Raw genomic sequence first — 19,297 nt, 5'->3', positions numbered from 1 at the left:
CTTCATTTGAGGCTTAAGCCAAAGTGAGTTTGATAGTCATCCAAGTTCTTTTCTATTATTTTTAAGTTATTATATCTTTTTTCTCTTTTTTTATCTCTCTATCATCAAAAAGAAATTCGCAACTACTTGTCCTACATCAGATTGATATTAGAGTTTTTGGTTTAGCTGGGATATTCTATCATCAAGATTGATCCATATCTCAATTATATAAACTTGAGGTGAATTCTTACACAATAGAAGCTTATGATGTGGAACTAATCTTATTTATGTAAATTTGATTAGTTAGGGGTTATTTTGCATATCATAAGTTGTGGCAACATGCTGAATAATTTTGGTTTAGTTTGCTAGTTTACCAAGGAATAAGAAAATATGAAAGGAACTTGAGAAAAATTAAATTATAATTATGATTGAAGAATTCAAATTTTGATGAAAGACTTTATGAAGATTAGTCTATACAAGGATGGACATATATCTATCAAGAATATTATCTTCTTTAAAGGGAAGATCAAATCATATATTTGATTTAATGCTATTATAATTTTTTACTTTTATAATTTTTTTTTCGTTTCTTGTACTTAGCTTATAAAAATGCTAGAACATTGTAATACGTGAATGATAGATGAATCAATGAATCATGTTCTTTTTTTTTTATCCTGTGTACGAGTGATGCAAGACCACAATTATATTTATGATGGTATGATTCTATCATCCATATGTGAGATGTGCAGAGGTGCGAGACCTTTATCCTGGGAGTTTGTCAGAGAATCTAATAATTATCCAAATTTTTTCATATTATCTTTTAGTTATTATATATATAAATATAAATAATCTCTTTATCATAAAAAAAAAAATGCTGCTACTTGTCGAATATAAAAAAACAACTTTTGTATTGGCCAGAAGAGGCCTTGGTAGGGAGAGAGCGAGGGTTCATAGCAGATGGTGTGCCAGAGAGTTAGCAACATGGGCCATTTCATAAGAGGAATCAGAAGCCTCATGCGAACGATTCTTCGGAGAAATCTTGACAAAAGATTTATCTGGAGGGTAAAGGAGAAGCTTAAGTTGGGAAGTCCTCGTCGACGGAGCCACTGAGGAGGAAAACATGAGGAGAAGGAATCCTCATAGCATCTCACTCTAGAAACCAGAGAGAGAGAGAGAGAGTCTCTTGCACGTATATATTATTTGATTACATTCGATATAACACAAAAAAGGCATACAAAACTGTGTAATATCAATTAGTCTCAAGTAAGGATATACTGAATTCTCCACGGTGGAGTTTTCGTCTTTGATGGTAAGTGAATCAGTTTGGAGCTGAATCTCGAAATGTTTGAATTGGATGGCAGCCTTACGCCTTTCCCGGATTGTTCGACTCTCCACATTTGATTATGGAGACGAGGAGTAAATGCCCCCAAATGATCCCTTAAAAGAAATGGCCGGTAGAGGTTTAGGCTTGATTCGAAATCCACTTCGCATTAAGATACTTTGTTTGGTTTGCAATAACAGCTTGTAGAATAGCAAGAGCGCTCGAATGAATCAACGTTACCAAAGCTTCAAAGAGAAGGGACATTAGAAGAAAGATGTTCGACAGATTCAAGACTCGAGATAGCTCAACCAAGCAGACGATGAATCCAACTACTTTCTAGACAGGTTGTTCTCACTACCTGTCAAGATACACCTCCAATCGCAATCGGGTGTTCTAACCACTTGTTTCCCTCCTCCTCCTTGTGATCGACAGCTTGAAGCCGGAAATTATTTGCATAGCTGACTTGTGTAGTCTCTCAGCTATATACGAGTGCAGCTCTTGTTGATTCCCGTGTTGCGGTTGATGATTGTTCCCGGAAATTTTTTACAGGATCACCGGGCGCTTATTTTTTACAGGATCCCGGAAATCCACCTGGAAATCCCATTAGATGTAGAGAAGTAAATTAAATTTAACATTGCTTAAAAACTCAGTTTTGTTCTTAATCTTGACCAGCCTATGTTTCATGGTTTTGGACATATCTTCTTATAGTGAAAAGAAAAAGCGACTCCCCTGATGATTTTGAACAACATTGTGGCAGTAGTAGTCCCAAAGCAAAGCTTTAGAATAAGCTCAATCAACAGGAAGTAATAAAGTCATCTTGTCAATCCTTAAATCTTCAAACATGAATTTGAGCAGTCCTTCCAAGATCAACAACAGAACAAAGGCAAGGAATCTGAAAAGAAAGTTCTCTGTTTGGCCAGATCCTTCATTTTCCTCTCAAGGAAAAGATTTCAGTGATGTGGTGCACTCAGTTCCTCTATACATTTTGGTCCCTCTCCCCAGTTAGGATCATGAAGCAAAATGGTTCCATTTAGAGAACTCCAAAGAAGGGATTTGCTATAGCAGAATTCAGCTCCGATCCTGCGGAATTCAGCACCGCCATGTCCACTTTGTCTCTAGGTAGAAACAAAAATTCGCCATCTTCAAGTTTTTCGAATCCACATAGCTCGAGGAATTCTACCCCTCCATGCAAACCTCCTACTCTATCCTGTTTCATAGATGGGAAGGCAATAATGATTCATTTTATCCAAGAAATGAAGAAACATGTCGTTTAATTTTATCCATCACCTGAAATGTTGGATTATTTAGCCGGATCTTTCTGAATTTCTCCTCATTTGGATTTTTTGCCACATTGCCGACGTATGTGAGCAGTGTTTGAAAAGCTCTTTTGACTTTAGCATCCTCGTCCTACCAAACGTGAAACCAAAAGATGAGGTACATATAACATGACAAATTTAACAGATGCTGCAAAACTGCCATGGAACTAGAAATAGCTATGATAAGCACGGTGGTCGAGAATCTAGATGTGATGAGCTAATCATGATGAACTTGCATTATTGTATTCACTTATCAGTGGACCCTTCTGGGTGATGACAATCATGAAATTTGTAGCAGAAGAAACTGATGCAGTAAGATTGAAATAAGCAGCATATTCCATAATGCAAGAAAGCATGATAAAGGACTAAATTTAATTTGCTAACAAACCGAAGATACTTTGGAAGGAAGCTAAATCATACAGCGGTACAGATTTCCGCAATTTCTTATGTGAGCGCTAAACTTTCAGCCGACCATCAAAATGTTGTGCACAAAGCTCATAAATGCTGACTAATTCGAGACAATACCTTGTGATGTTGTTTGAGGGAACGCAAACAATCTCTCATGCGCTCAGCCTTTGTAGCAGGCTTGACAGGTAAAAAGCTCTGCATCATACAGTAAGCACTCTGATAAATAAAATTTTTACACCAATAATTATAATAAATATTTTACTTGGTTAAGACACTATAGACAAATTTATTTGAAATAATCAATGCCTTCTTTTGCTCCTCTGGAGCTGCGCTCGGTTTTGAAGACACAGGGTCTTCAGGTGGCAATCCAAGCTTCCGCCTTCTCTCTGCCTGCAATGAAATTTCTTATCATGCTTGTACCGCAATTTCAAAATTCAATGCTAATGGAAAAGCAAACATACATATCAACAACGATCCCACTACACTAAATCGACGGATGTGCTTCGCAAGTGCTGGCACATTCAATATCAAGTATTCAAATCCAACTCTTACATCTACCTATTTCATTGCAATTTTTATCGTGACATATCTGCACTGATCTGTATGCAACCTAGCCTCTATCATGAAAAAAATAAAATAAAATAATTCTATGTGAGGCACACCATAGGTAACTTTGGTCCATGACCCATTTTTATCAAACACATTAGTATAATAAATGTATAGGAAACCTTGCATTTTGATAATGAAAAGTACATTGGTTAGAAAAAATCATCTACAGTGAGGTGCATGCACATTATTACATAAGAGAGTGATCACTCAATGCAATTAATAGATTTAACAAAGTACTTCTCATCACCATTAACACACCGAGCTCTTCAAAATCCAAAGTTATGAAATCAGATCTTTCTTTACTTGCACCAATCATATGACATACGATGAAGTACCTTAACTAGTAATTTTTTCTGTCAATTGGTTTGTCAGAGATCAACATGATGACATTAAATTCTTGCATAACATAAAAAAAGTTACTGAAAGGTGATGGTTGCAAAAAGAGTGAAACTTTGCACCAAGAAGACAAGGATATTTAACAGATAGAAAGAAACAAAAATGGACACTGATAATTGAACATATAATATTATAACCAAAAAACCAAATAGTAAACCTTTTACTATTGTGTCACTTTGGTTTGAAGATAACAATCATTGGCATAGGAAAATTTTCAAATTATCTGTTAAAAGGTACAAACCGCAAGACAAATAATTCATAATGGCAATGAATAGAACTACTAAAATTTTAAGAATATAAAAACTTTTAGAGTCTATGTTCTACAAAAACTAATACTATGACCAAGGAAGAGCATGGCAAGACTTCAAGGACCTTATCTTCCTCTAGTTTCTGACGGATCTTTTCTCTTGCTCTTTGTTCTTCCTCTTTCTCTGCTTTCCGTAATGCCAAAATTCTGCAAAAAAGAAGATTGCAGTTCTTAACCAAAAAGAACTAGAGAAAGACTGATACTGCAAATGCTACCACTATTAAAACAAATTAATTAACACTAATACATGTAACAGAAGTTAGACTGAGATGAACCTTTTTCTTTCATTTTCCTCCTCAATACGTTTGGCTTCCAGGAGCTCTTTACCAATACGTATTCTCTCCTACAGAGAAGAAGCAAACGGATTAATTATTAAACTGCAGTCACTTTTCTAGATCAGTTAAGTGCAGCAGTTGATTCAAGACACAGAACATACTAATTTAACACAGTATTTTAAAACTGTCTTGAAACATTCAAGCCAAATACACTAATCTCACTTATTTCCAAATTCAGACTGCTGGAATATTATAACCTCCTCCATTAGGATCCCTAAGGTCATTGCCACATGATTCCAACACTATGAAAATCCCACAACTTTCTTTGGGATTTCAATTTTAGACTGACCCAACGGTTTCCTCTCATGTTGTACAGACCCAAATGATGGTAGTAAGTTGAAGATCATATTCCCAACATGGACGATATAAGTTTGGGATAGACAAAAGCCTAGCTGACTCAAGATAAGTTATTTCTCAATTAGATAGCAATGCATTAAAATTACATAAACTCAAGATAAAACACTTGGACTTCTATTCAGAAAAACTTACGGTGGAACCAAAGAATAGGCCAATAGGGTACACCTGAAAGCTTGAACAAGATTATTAACCAAGCAATCAATTCTTTAGGTACAATTACTTAGTCTACTCAAGAACCTTTAGAACATTTACAATATGATGTTTTTATGGACTCAAAGAAAAAATGTCTAGAGACAATTGGATGGATGATACCTTTTCCCTTTCTCTTTCCGTTTTTCTTTCTTCTTCTTCTTTCTTCTTACGAGCACGTTCTCTGTAAGCACAAAAAGGTAATAAAAAATATATAATCACAACTATAAGTGATCATGAGAGCTTGTCCTAACTTGTAATTGTAAACATGGAAGTCAAGAGCAAGGGAAGATGATGTTTGCATATTAAGAAAAGCAACTACATGAACCAGATAACTGCAATAGAAAAGTTTCCTGCAAAAGAATATGATGACACTGATGACCTGAGACAGTATCAGTGAATCTTAATACAAAACTTAAGACCTTTATGCAAGCATGAACAACCAGCTAACCCTGAATGCTGAGGCCTGATAAAGAAAAAGGAAGATTCAAAACTTCAGGTCCATGAATTATGTTCTCTATCCTTTTGGCCCAGGTCTTAACCTCTAGGGCATAGTTGACCATCTTATCATTTTGAAGTATTAGATATAAGAATATCTTTATTTCAGCAAAGAGTTCATGTCTATGTTAAGCAGGATTTAAAGTTACTGTTGTACATGAAAAACAAAATGATATCTAATTCAAGGTAAGCAGGGTAACAACCACAATATGATAAAAGAAGAAAGCTTGTTTATCCTCTTAGGAACAGATGAGTCACATGTGATGCATAACACTCCTATAAGAATCCAATGGGGAGATCACACAAGCTTAAATGTTGTTGTGAAAAATGTTTGAAAATGTGATAAATAATGAACATATGAAACTTTTAATAATTGGATAAAGTTTTAAATGGAAGTACTGAACAAAGCAAACACTAAAAAGTTTGAATGTTTATGTTTAAAGATCACTGATATAGGCTTGGCCAGAACAAAAAAATTGACCCGTGGCAGGTGTAGATCAAAATGGGATAAAAAACCTGCAAGCCTGTATAACAGATATAATCCAATTTTGTCATGTAAAATCAACTGCCTAATAAAGCGAAGAGAGCATCACAAGGCCATGTGTGAACATATTTATCAACAGAAGTCCTATTCACCTTGCAAGATTGTGATCATCTAAAGTCACGTGCTGGTATAGAAAAGTTTGTCAATAAAAGAAAACATACCTAGTGCAAATCAATTTATTCAAGATCCATCAGTCATAGCTAAAGTAAAAAGTGGAGAATAATAAAGCCATATAACTTATTCTATATCTAATTTGACTGCTCCACTAAATCATCCAAAACAGCAGCTCAAATATATTAATCAAGACCGTTAACCTTGTAAGATCATGATCATCTATATCATGTGCCAGAATAACCAAACTTGCAAACTAAGAAACCATGTCAAGTGCGAATCAACCTCTTCAAAATTCATTCAGTCAAAGCACAATAAAAAGAGATAACAATTTCACCAAGGTATTAAATGCAGCAATGCATTGAGCATACTGCAAGATACATGTTGTTATTATGGGGAACTGCATGCTGTTATTATCAGGAACTGTATCAATATAAACATATCAAACTATTTTCAATATTTTCTTCTGCATGCACGGACCAGTATTAGCATCATATCAACTATCAACTAACCTATTGTTCATTAAACATTGTCTTATGATATCTCGTGAGATGTGTGGCCTCCAAGCAAATATAAACTTTCTACACAGATGCTCATTTCATGTGTTTATTTAGCATGGATATGGAAGAAATTTAATTGATATACATTTTCCTAAAGGAGACTGTACCAATTACAAATGTGGTTTTGTCTCAGAGAATGGTGCAATTAAACAGCTACTATGGAAGACAGGGGAGATGAGAGCAATGTGGCTGATAGAAAATTCGGGGATGGGGATGATGATAGTATGGATAGGGAGAAGATCGTAGATAGCAAAGAGCAAGAAGTTATGAAGGAACAGGAGGGCCTTGCTAACACTTTAACATATTCCAATGACAAGGACATGCCCATCAGGGAGGTTGAACAAGTTTACTGATAAAATAGCATTTGCGAGGAATAAGAATCATAAAGCCCTTCAAAATGATTTTGAATATAGGATCATAAAAATCATCATGTTTGTTCTATCGCAGCCTATGCTAAAGACTGCTGCAAATGTAGGCTTCAGGGACCAGGTCATCTTCAAAGTGATCATTAATTCCCACTGTCTTCAATGTACTTATATATCATGCTCCTCTATGAACGATCGATCCAAATCCAAATATATTATTTGGTGTCATTCAGATTAAAACATTGCAAGGTGAGCATTCTTGTTCTTATTTAAACGGCAATGACGAATGCAGTGTAACCCAAGTCCAGGTATATTGGAGTGCTTAACAGACAAAGTAGGAAAGATTGATCTTCATGGGTTGAAATTGAGGAAGAGACTAAAGGACGACTTCCAGGGGAATGTATACAAACTAACTACTAAACTCTTGGTTCCCATAAGATATATAATCCTTTTGTATCTTTTAGTTAGAGCTACCTCATTAAACTATCCCAACAGTAGGTACAGAAAATAAAATTGAGGCAGCCTCAGCTCCCCATTGATTCAAAACCTGTAGTCTTTGCCTCTTTGGCTGTAGGTAGCCAGGCTATGATCTAACTCCTTTTGTACTATAGATGCATATTCAAACCAAGTTTCAAAATCTCAGGTACCATACTCATATGGGCCATTGGTCAAAACCATATAGGTTTTGTTCATATCAACACATGGTTCTCTAACACCATGCAACCGATAAGGGACCAATATATGTGTTTTCATACCAACAAATGGTATGTTGATACATGCCACAATACCAAGAAGGGGAAAGGAGGAGAAGGAAAAGGAGAAGAAGAGAATGAGAAGAAGAGGATGACATAGACTTAAAAGGAGGAAGAGGAAGAGAACGTGGGCCGGCTGACATGGCCAGGCAATGGGCAAGTGGGCCAGTAGCAATGGGCAGTGGATGTCACCATTGTGAGACAGAGAGGGAGCAAAAGAGATAGGCAGGAGAGAGAGAGAGAGAGAGAAGGATGGGCAGTGATGCTATTTAACACTAAAAAACAAAAGAATGAATAGAAGGTATTGGTCCATATGTCGGTTCGCCACTGGACCAATAAATATTAAATACAACCCAATACGCCAGTCCAGGCAGTATTTAAGACCATGATTCAGACCATTTTGAAGCTCTCCCAATGATTACAACTTGGTAAATATGTTCACAAAGTAGGCATGACATGTTAAATAAAAGTAATGGTGGTATGGTCCAACCAGATCTGGAAACAAAGGCAATAAGGCTTAAATCACTAAAAAATAGACCGTCAACATAATCCAGAATGGACCATACCAAGTTTTATGCATCTTAAAGACCTTTTTTTTCACTTCACAGTGACAGATAATTTCGATGCAGAAGATTTCTGGATAAGCATATGAAACAAAATATGTATACAAACCGAAGCTCCTCCGCTTTCATCTTTATTTCCTCAGGAGTCAAAGAAGGTTTGTTGGCTTCAGTCATTTTGTCTTTGGGAATCTGAGATTACATCAACAAATAAGCACAGACATTTTGGAAGACATGCTTGTTACTCTATATTTTTCAAATTAAAGATATACAAAGTCACAATGATCTCGGAGTGGTCCCTGTTCTCAGCTGTGTTAAATAAAAACTAAAACTGCTAAATGGCTGTTAAATTGCAATAATTTCTCATTTCAGTATATCCATAGGCAAAACAATCCTATTCAAAGAGCAAAGTTCATATCCAAACAAAAAGAACAAATGCAGTGCATGAGATTGCACTAATCACATAATTTTTCTTGAGGCAAAACAAAATAAATTATATTGTTAGTGCAAGGCACGAGATATATGTACATTGTATATTTTGCCCATCAAAATGACTCCTAGATTAGCCACCATAACAACACTAAAACTATCCACCTTAGACCTCAGATAATGGCCTTCTAATTCCAGTTTTTCACAGCCATAAAGCCCAACTGTCAGTCCTGAAACTAAATGTGTTCACAGTTTTCACCAGGATCAAGTTGGTTACATAGAAAAATGCAAAAAGGATCTGCCTCTGGAAACCTTTTCCACGAAACACAAAAACCAGTTGTTTAGAAACTTTAGATAAAGGTTTTGATCTCGGCCCAAATCCAATACCAATCTTGGGTGGGAATTGTGTGTGTGAGAGAGAGAGGAGGATGAGGAGGCCACACACACTGAACGAGGCAGCGGTGATAACGAAGGACAAGTAGGCAGCAGTGACCTGTACTGATGGAGAAAAGGGGATGACAAAGTGATGGCGAGGCAACAGCAACATGTATTGAAGGACAAGTGGGCAGTGGTGACGTAAGGAGAAGATCGCCAAACATATCGAAGGAGGAAACAGTGATGATGCAAGGAGATGGCGACGATGTGAGGACAAGACAGCAAGACCGGTCAGGCATAGGCAGAGTAGGAGGCAGAGAGAAAAGAGGAAAATAGAAGGAATCAGGGTTTTGACAAACAAAACGAAGATGCCAGTACCAATACCAGGCAGTAGGATTACTGTCCACTACAACTCGGTAGTCGTACCAACAGTTTATCTCCCAGTAAGTTTCCTACAGTAAGCTTACTCCTTGATAAACAATGTCCTGAATTGTGAATTCAATAGAGAGTAAAATTTGCTTTTTTTAGAAATATATGTTCAAAAGCTATAGAAAGGAGGAAATGAAGAAATCTATTCATTTTCTAAAGGAAGAAAAATTCAAAATTAAAAATTAACTTTTTGCAAGGATTCTAAAAACAATTTTCAGATTTATTTTGCTTCGCTTTTAAACAATCATTAAGAAGAGTTTCTCAAGGAAAAAATATTTTTCTCATGCAACCAAAGATGCCTCGTGTAGTCAACATGGCTTTGCCTAAACCAAAACATGTTTTCTGGCCTACCCAGAAAATTGATTCAACTTAGTGTCACATATAAAATCACATGCACAAATATATCTGAAAGCTTACATTTCATAAATGTCAAAGCTAAATTGTTGCATGATTAACATATACTGTTTTGGAGGGCATTACTCTTTCTCATCACTATTTGAGTAAAAACAGAGAATCAGGATGAGATAATGTTTTTAAATTTTGCTCTTTAAAGCATGAAGTAATTCAGAAAATAATGTAATTGCACCAAGAAAGCAAATCCAAGTTAATATCCACAATGCCCATGATCATGAGGAAATGTTATCATACCAAAGGCATCTGATCAATATCAGGATCATCTTCATGTTCTGCAACCCAGTTTATTGCAGCCTCAATACTGCTATTACCTAAAACAGAATAAAGCCTGATGTTTAAAATCTCAACAAAATAATAATACTAATGGAGACATTCCCAATTATTTGAAGTCATTGATCCTTACGCTTAGGTGTTAGGTTAAACAAGAACAATACTCATATTGTTCTAACAAATGATGCACGTGGGCCACCAGGAACCTAAAGACCATATTCCACTGTTTTTTGTGGACAATGCTATTTGTACATGCAGGCAGAGTTCACAGTGTAGTGGTCTCGTTAACATCATTTTAAGATCATGAAGACATAACAAATTACTCTTCTGCACTATAAAATATTTGGTAACAAAAAAATTGAGTAGATACCATCAGCGAATTCGTATGCATAGACTGATGTTATTTGACTTGCTTGCAAGATACTACAGGCAAGTGAACAAGTGCAAGAAGATTAGCACAATGGATAAGGCTGTGGCTCTTTTTGATATACTATGAGATCAAATAATAAGACGTGGTAACAGAACAGTTTTGACACAAAAGAGAATATACCAGTGTTCAATATTTTGATAACCATGATACATTCTGAGTCTTGTTAGTGATCAATTAAATGGATAAACACGATGATAAAACAAGAATCCAAAAGCACAGTTTATTAGTTACAGACTATGAAAAAACCCAAGTTCTGATCAATTATCAAGCAAAAGTAAAATATCATGAATTCTATGTTTTCAAAATTCAAGAAACCAGGTATACATCATGATTGCAGTATGATGAACCAAGCAAGAAGCAGACCCCTTTTAGTACCACAGAAAAATTGAAAAATAACCAATATTCTCAAAAACAACAAAATTCCAAAGATGTAACCATTAACTAGTTTTGCACAAAATTGTACCAGAATAGTGAAGTGCTCTAGTTGCACGGGCTGTAGGAAATCCCATTGATTCGAGTTGTCCAAGCAGATCACTGTCAACTTCTGGGACAACCATCTCTAGATGGTACATATATCAGAAAGAATTAAACAACCAGTTAGAGAGGTATAAATGTCGTAAAATTGCAGGAACATGTGTCAAATCTGTAGACAACAGAAAAGAAAATAGAAATAGGCATTAAGAACAACAAATAGTTTCTTAAGTATAACCAACAAGTAACTAGCATGGTTATGGTAGCATCAAGATAAGAGAATATGGGACATTAGAAATATGAAGCCACTTGCATGAGTCAAAAGATAAAGATAAAATAAACAATGTTATGCATTGATAGGTGCACTGTTCCACATCCAGGCACATGAACACAGCTGTACCAATTGATACCCCAGGCCCAGAGACAAGTTAGGAAAGCATACTGCTTTCTCAAAACAACTCTAAATACCCCTTACTGGCCAAAAGTTCACCTCCTATACCCAGATTGGAATTGAATTTTCCACTTTGTCTATTGTTCTGGAACATTTTTGGTTATACCCCTAGATAGAAGCATTAAGATGAGATACTAATATTGGTGACTACATAAAGAAAGGGTTGAGGAACACCTCCAAATTAGTTAGCTGTTGGAGAACATGTCATCTGCCTCATATCAGAAAAAGCAAGCTGATGGCAGCAGAGCAACAAAAGAAAAGAAAAAAAAAATTAAGAAGGGAAGAAATGGAATAAGACAATCTACATTGTTTTGGCCAAAGACTCCTTGTTTCTGGTGGCCAAGGACTCCCCATTCTGATGCTTCCATTTGTTGTTGATAGCATTCTAATGGAAAAGATGAAACAAAATCCAAAAAAGAACCTTATCCCTTCTTCAAATAAACCATGACCTGTCCCAACTCAACTAGGTTTAAGCAACTAGCTTGGGCTGGTCTGGACTTAAAGATGATCAGGATGGCGAAAAAAATCTGTCTTCAAGCATTAGAATGACATATCACTTGTACTGACTACTGACCTGTCCCCCCCCCCCCCGCCCGGCCAGCGACCTCTCCTCCTCGCTTCCCCATCTCACTCGAGCGAGAAGGATCGCCGGCGCCGTTTCCCAGCCAGCGGACCACCCCTTCATCGCTGATGCTGTCGGCGACGCTGCCCTAACTGCCCTGCCACCGTGCCCCCCCCGGGTCGTAGCCGTAGCGACCGGTTGCCTCCCTCCTCACGACGATCGAAACATGGCAACTCACCGCTGCTGCCCTTGTTTCCAGTCGCGCCTCCTCTAGCACTTCTCTTCCCCTTGAGCGTCGTCGCCTCCCAACCGACCCACCACCGTTGCCAGTGCGACGACTGTCGCTCGCCTCCCAGTCGTCGCTCCCCCTTGCTCTGGATCCTTTGTAACCGAAACAGAGCAATCACGAGCAACTCACCTCTGCTGCCCTTGTTTCCAACCGCGCTACAGTCGCAGGTCCCCTTGCTGCTGCGAACGCCAGCTGCCACCACCATCGCTGCTACTGCCCAGCCAGTGACGTCGCCGCTCGTCGCCCAACCGTGATCCTCGCAGCCTCCCCCTTGCTCTGGTGACAGAAACAGGGCAAATCACCGATTGCCCTTGTTCCCGTAGTGGATGAACTGTTGGACGAATTGGGAGGAGCTCAGGTCTTCACTAAATTGGACCTACGATCGAGCTATCATCAAATCAGAGTACATGAAAGTGATGTTCAGAAAACTGCCTTCAGGACACATAACGACCATTATGAGTTTCTAGTAATGCCTTTTGGGTTAATCAATGCGCCCTCTACCTTCCAGAGTTTAATGATCTTACGAATTGTCCATAATATTCTTCGTAAGCATGATCTTTTTGTCAAGAAGTCCAAATGCAGTTTTGAACAACCTGAGGTTGAGTACCTCGACCATATCATATCTCAAAAGGGTGTTACAGTTGATCCTTCAAAAATCCAAGTGATGACAGACTGGTCAATTCCAAAGTCAACAAAGCCTTAAGGGGGTTCTTGGGACTAACAAGCTATTATCGAAAGTTTGTGAAGAATTATGACAAAATCAGTGCCCCATTGACGTCACTTCTGAAAAAAGATGCATTCAGATGGTCAGAAGAGGCAACTCAGGCATTTCATTTCTTGAAAATTGCAATGACTACTACACCAGTGCTTGCTCTACCCGATTTTAATAAGTTGTTTGTGATTGAATCTGATGCTTCTGGAGCTGGAATAGGGGCTGTATTAATGCAAGAAGGTCGGCCTATCGCTTATGCTAGTAAGGCTCTTTCCCCTTCCTATTTGAGTTTATCCATTTATGATAAGGAGATGCTAGCCATAATACATGCAGTCACAAAATGGAGACCCTACCTAATTGGTCGGCGGTTTCAAATACGCACTGATCACAAAAGCCTCAAATATTTTCTAGAGCAAAGATTTCTTCTTAAGAGCAGTAGAAATGGGTCAAAAAGCTATTGAGATTCGATTATGAGATCGTTTATAAAAAGGGGAGCGAGAATTTAGTAGCAGATGCCCTCTCACGCCTTCCAAAACAAGCTGAACTAGTAGCTGTTTTTATTCCTATTTGTGAGACTTTGGAAGTTATCAGAAGGGAATGGTCAGATAATCCTGAGATCTAAAATATCATAAAAAAATTAGAAGAAGCCCTAGGTTCTATCCCAAATTGTAGTTGGGATTCAATGGACTTGCGCTATAAAGGCCGAATAGTGGTTGCCCCACATTCTTCTTGCCAGGCGATAATTCTGAAGGAGTTCCATTCATCACCTATTGCTGGTCACTCGGGATTTCTCCACACTTATAAGCGAGTTCGATAACTTTTTTACTGGAAAGGTATGAAAAATTTCATTAAGAAATTTGTTGCAAAATGTGATGTTTGCCAACGTTATAAAAGTGAGACAGTAGCCACCCCAGGCTTACTACAGCCCCTCCCTATTCCTGATGCTACTTGGACCGACAAATCTATGGATTTCATTGATGGACTCCCACCATCTCAAGGAAAAAGTAATATACTTGTAGTCGTGGATAGGCTTACAAAGTATGCTCATTTCTGTGCTTTACGACATCCTTATACTACTGCAAGTATTGCTCGTATTTTTGTGGAAAACATAGCTAAACTGCATGGGAGTCCCTGTTCTATTGTTAGTGACAGAGATAAGGTTTTTACTAGCTCCTTCTGGACAAAACTTTTCCGTTTACAGGGTACTCAATTGAATATGAGCATTGCTTATCATCCACAAACAGATGGGCAAACTGAAGTGGTAAACAGGTGCCTAGAAAATTACCTCCGATGCTTTACTAACGACAAGCCGAAGGAATGGATTAAATGGCTTCCATGGGCGGAGTGGTGGTATAATACCTCTTACCATTCTTCTATTAAAATGACTCCATTTGAAGCAGTTGATGGTCAACCCCCACCAACAATTACAAAATATATACCCGGTTCTTCTAAAGTTGATCAAGTGGACAAGGAATTAATGGATAGAAACAAGATTATTCAGCTTTTAAAAGATAACCTCACAACCGCACAAGCACGAATGAAACAACAAGCTGATAAACACCAAAGTGAACGAGAATTTACTATGGGTGATTGGGTTTTCCTTCGTCTTCAACCCTACAAGCAAACTTCTATAAAGGTCCGATCTTCCATGAAGTTGTCTCCTCGGTTTTTTGGGCCTTATAAGGTATTAGACTACATTGGACCAGTTGCCTACCGCTTGGATTTGTCTGCTAGCTCTAAAATACATCCTTAAGAGGAAGATGGGTGCAGATGCGATAGTGTAGCGTCATTTGCTGGACACTTCTACTACTAGGAAAGTTCAAGCGCAACCACAAGCCATACTTGATCGACGAGTTGTAATGTACCGCAGACATCCTGTAACTGAAGTGCTGGTGCGACGGGCCAACTTACCAAAGGAAGATGCCACTTGGGAGTCCTACAGCACGCTAAAGGAGAAGTTTCCAGAATTTGATGCTGCTCAGCCTTGAGGACAAGGCTGAATTGAAGAGGGTGGAATTGTTAGGATCCTTTTATTTTTCTTTTATTTTCTGTGCTTATCTTTTATTTTCTGCACATTTATTAAGTCTGTTGAAGTCAAAAATCTATAAATAAGGATGTAACTGCTTTTTTTCGGTTATATATGAAAAATACTATTCAGTCTTTTAACAAGCCCTAGGAGGCCGATCCCCTCAAAGTGATCAAGGAGGCCAATCACCTCAAAGCAATCATCCCTTTCTCTTCCTTCTTTTACGATAAGACTTTAGGGTCTTACCAAAATCATAAACAGGTCCAGGGTGATTAGCTTTGCATAACTATTACTTTGTGCCAGCTAAAAAGCCGCACAAGCCCATCTCGGTTATATGGAACAAAAAAATATCTAAATGTGAATACACAGAACCACAACAGACAACAAGACATCCCCTGATCATAACCCGGAGTCAAGTATGACTTATAATCAGATTTCATAAAGAAGGCAAGGAACTTATTCTGAAGTTAAAATTCAACGAAGTTCCAACAAAATCCATCGAACTGAAACTCAGGGAAAAAAAAATCGATAATCACCTTCAGGCTGGCTGCTCTCGTCACCGGCGCTCTCCCCCGATGCCGCAGCAGCCTTCGGGGCGGCCTCCAACTCGATGGGCTTCGCAGCCTCCAAAGTCCTGTCATCGAAATCTGCATGTCCGGTGCGCTTGGTGTGCAAATCGGTCTCCTTCGAACCCCAAACGACACCAAGTTAACAGCTTTCTCCACAGCGCGAAAACAGGTGAAATAAAAGCTAATTCAATCAAGCAAGAAGGAAGAAGAATCGAAGATTTGGAGGGAATCCGTACAGTTCTCGACCGGCAGGGCTTGCCGCAGGTGGCGCAAACTAGATTGAGGACCGCTTCGGTGGATTCGGAGAAGTTGGAGTGTTTGGTGAGCTCCGCGTGCTCCTGCGCCTCCTCCACGCTCTTGAGGAGGGCTCCGCAGTCCCCGCAGCGAAGAGAAAGCCCCGCCATCGAAGGATGGATGGATCGAGATGGGGATCGCTCGAAGAGAAGCGAGGAAGGAGAGATCTACGCTCGTTTATAGAACAAGCTTACTGTTTGGTGGCCCGATATATAGTTCGTGTCGGGTTGTTTTACTCGATCTATGTGGCAGTTATAATCAATATAACACTGAATGTCCACATGACAAAATGTGACCCGTTATATTAAAGATTATAATAATATAGCAGCATGCCGAATTTTGTTTTATCTTCGAATTATCCGACCTACTTAAAACGGATTTCGATCTCTTAATTGAGATCCATACAAGTTCAAAAGCATTCAAGTTTTTTATTTTTGGGAACCAAATATTCTATAAAGATAGTCATCGTTGTTATAAGCTGAAGATAATAATCGACCAATCTACAACCGGATGCAATATCATGAGAAGACAAGAGGTTACCGATTACTTACTATTTCGAGATTAAAATTTACCTATTACTTGCTAGAGAAAAAAAATTCACCTATTATTCCGTTTCCATTTGATACAGTTGCCATTTCAATAATAAGAATTTCTTATCAATAATAAGAATAACTTTATTTAGTAGTAATAATAATAATAATAATAATCATCATCATCATCATTTAAATACTCCAATGACCATATCAAATGGTTCCCACGTGGTTCTGACTTGCAAAATATATAGCTTCGATCATAATCTGAAAAAAAGATGTCTCCCAGTCATGTCAAGACCATTAGAGATTGGTTACACGAACTTTTGTATCTAAAAAACGAGGGAGAAGACTCAGTACAACCAGTCTATTACCACTGTGATAAATAAATATGAGAATTACAGTATGATAATATCAACAATATGACAAGAATATAATTCTCATTGCAGGTGCAGGTCAGGACAGTCATGATAATGCGTCGAAAGAATTAGTCTATTATTACAGTTTTATCTAAATCCTACAGTATCATTATGTGAGATTAATCTCTTCAAAATTTCTAAGGATACTTTAAAAATAAAAAAAATTAGAAAAAATATTTAACTCGGGATCCATAAGTAATCATTTTAGCAAATTATCAATATAGACTTCACAAACTCTTAATAATTATGTAACAAAGAGTCCAAGATGGTTCGTCACGATTAAAAGTCCTCATAATTGCCTATATGACATTGTTGTGGAACAAGATAATGAACAAACCCTAGACATTATCCTAAAGCCTTATCCAGTCATGTACCACCCGTATAACTCCTTAGTGTTGTGTTGATTGACTCTTCGTACCACTCTACAAAGTTAGCAAAACCCTCAAAATGACTACTTAGATGATTTGTTTATGTGTAGTTTTACCTATGTGTAATGACTACATATAGCTTGTGCTTACAAGCTTGAAACGACCACAAAAGCCAATCAAAATGGGGTTGTCAAACCTGCTACAAGCCCTCTATATGCTGTGTAAATATGAACAAAACCGAAAGACATGGACATATAAGAGCATTATATCGAACACCTTATTTACAACTTTGTTCGTGACATTATCACTCACTTATTCTTTTATCGTCCTTGTTAAAGCTTTTGCGGACGCTACGTCTCCTTGTCTTTGCTGAATCTTCAATCTTCTACTTCAGTTACAATGCGTCTCTTGGCTCCTAGTTGCTATTCATCATTATTGTTGAGTAGTCAAACTTTGATCTACTATACTACTTCAACTCGCTAATGACTCTAACTTTGATATGAGGTCGATCAAGTTGTGTCGATCTTTATTGGTTTCTACAGATCCTTTAGATGAAGGAAAATACCTTCATTGTTATATGTTAGTCTCTCAAACATCTCACACAGCTTGAACTTGATAAATATTTATTGGAGTTTTAACGAGCATCACCTCTAAGTTTTTTAAGTTTTTCCTCTGTAAAATTTACCCATCAATTTTTCTTTTACTTAGTTGTCATCTCTAAGTAGGTTCATATCACTTTTGTTTTTTATTGACATTCTGTTGGTGAATGAAATAGATAATCTACTATCGATAGCATCGATTTGCATTGGTAAGGATTTGACAATTATTATCTTCTATTTTCTAAATATATGTAGAGCTCCACTATTGGTTAAATACGAGAACTGATGTATTTAGTTTCATCAATTCTCTTTAAGAGTTAAGAAGGCAAAAGCTACTCGATTTTACTTATCTCCTCAAGAGTTATACTACATACATTAATCTGGTTACTAGCCATTACCTACTCTTTGCTCATACTTCTAAAATACCCGAAGTATTTACACTCCTTACATTAAGTTAGCTATTGTGATTTGTCTTCTCATTACTATCAAATTTCTAGAATACAAAAAGTTTTACCCCAAAAGAGCAAAAGTTCACCTCAAATTGGAGCAAGTCTCTAATAGTTTTAGTTATCTCTAAGATTGTATCATCTTCTCCATCATTTCTACCGCCTACTCCTTTGAGTAGAAAAAAATATAGCATCGTGTATTGCCTACTTTGTTCCTTAGTCAAGCACTCTTGCATTAACCCAAAGTCCTCTATTTTTAACTATTTTGATGAGAAACCCGTTGACACTGGTCTAACGAAGTTTCTTGGCCTCTACCGTTTAGTCATGTCTTAGTACTTAGAGTTTGTTTCTATATTCTCCACCTCCTTGGCCCCTTTCACGATCATGTGCTCTTCCTTCATGAGAGCAAGGGATCAATGACTCTACGAAAGTCCCGCTTCTACGATACCATAATGCTGCCATGCCCATGGCCCTATTATTCGTCGACTCACATCTGTATCTCTTTCTTCGTGATCAGCAGATCCACCTTTACGGCATTCTGGCATTCCTTCGAGTCCACCTTCATTCTAACCGACGCTTGGTTTTAGGTAGCTAAGTCCCTATAGGC

At 37.7% G+C, this 19,297-nt stretch overlaps 1 protein-coding gene across 1 annotated transcript; it reads right to left on the bottom strand.

The window, feature by feature from the left end:
- Positions 1–2,060: 2,060 nt before the first annotated feature.
- LOC135639451 (uncharacterized) lies at positions 2,061–16,489 on the bottom strand. Its single transcript, XM_065153206.1, has 12 exons — positions 16,271–16,489; positions 16,002–16,149; positions 11,418–11,513; positions 10,489–10,565; positions 8,720–8,799; positions 5,341–5,401; positions 4,612–4,679; positions 4,402–4,483; positions 3,331–3,414; positions 3,142–3,219; positions 2,588–2,707; positions 2,061–2,507 (listed from the first exon to the last, which is right to left on the bottom strand). Exons 1-12 carry the CDS (start codon positions 16,436–16,438, stop codon positions 2,331–2,333), a joined length of 1,239 nt encoding a protein of 412 aa, XP_065009278.1. The 5' UTR covers positions 16,439–16,489; the 3' UTR covers positions 2,061–2,330.
- Between the last annotated feature and the right edge of the window lie 2,808 nt (positions 16,490–19,297).

Source organism: Musa acuminata, chromosome BXJ3-6, assembly GCF_036884655.1.
Source record: "Musa acuminata AAA Group cultivar baxijiao chromosome BXJ3-6, Cavendish_Baxijiao_AAA, whole genome shotgun sequence".
Lineage (NCBI taxonomy): Eukaryota > Viridiplantae > Streptophyta > Magnoliopsida > Zingiberales > Musaceae > Musa > Musa acuminata.
The sequence above is the reverse complement of the archived record's forward strand: the minus strand, read 5'-3'. Positions and strand labels throughout refer to the sequence as shown.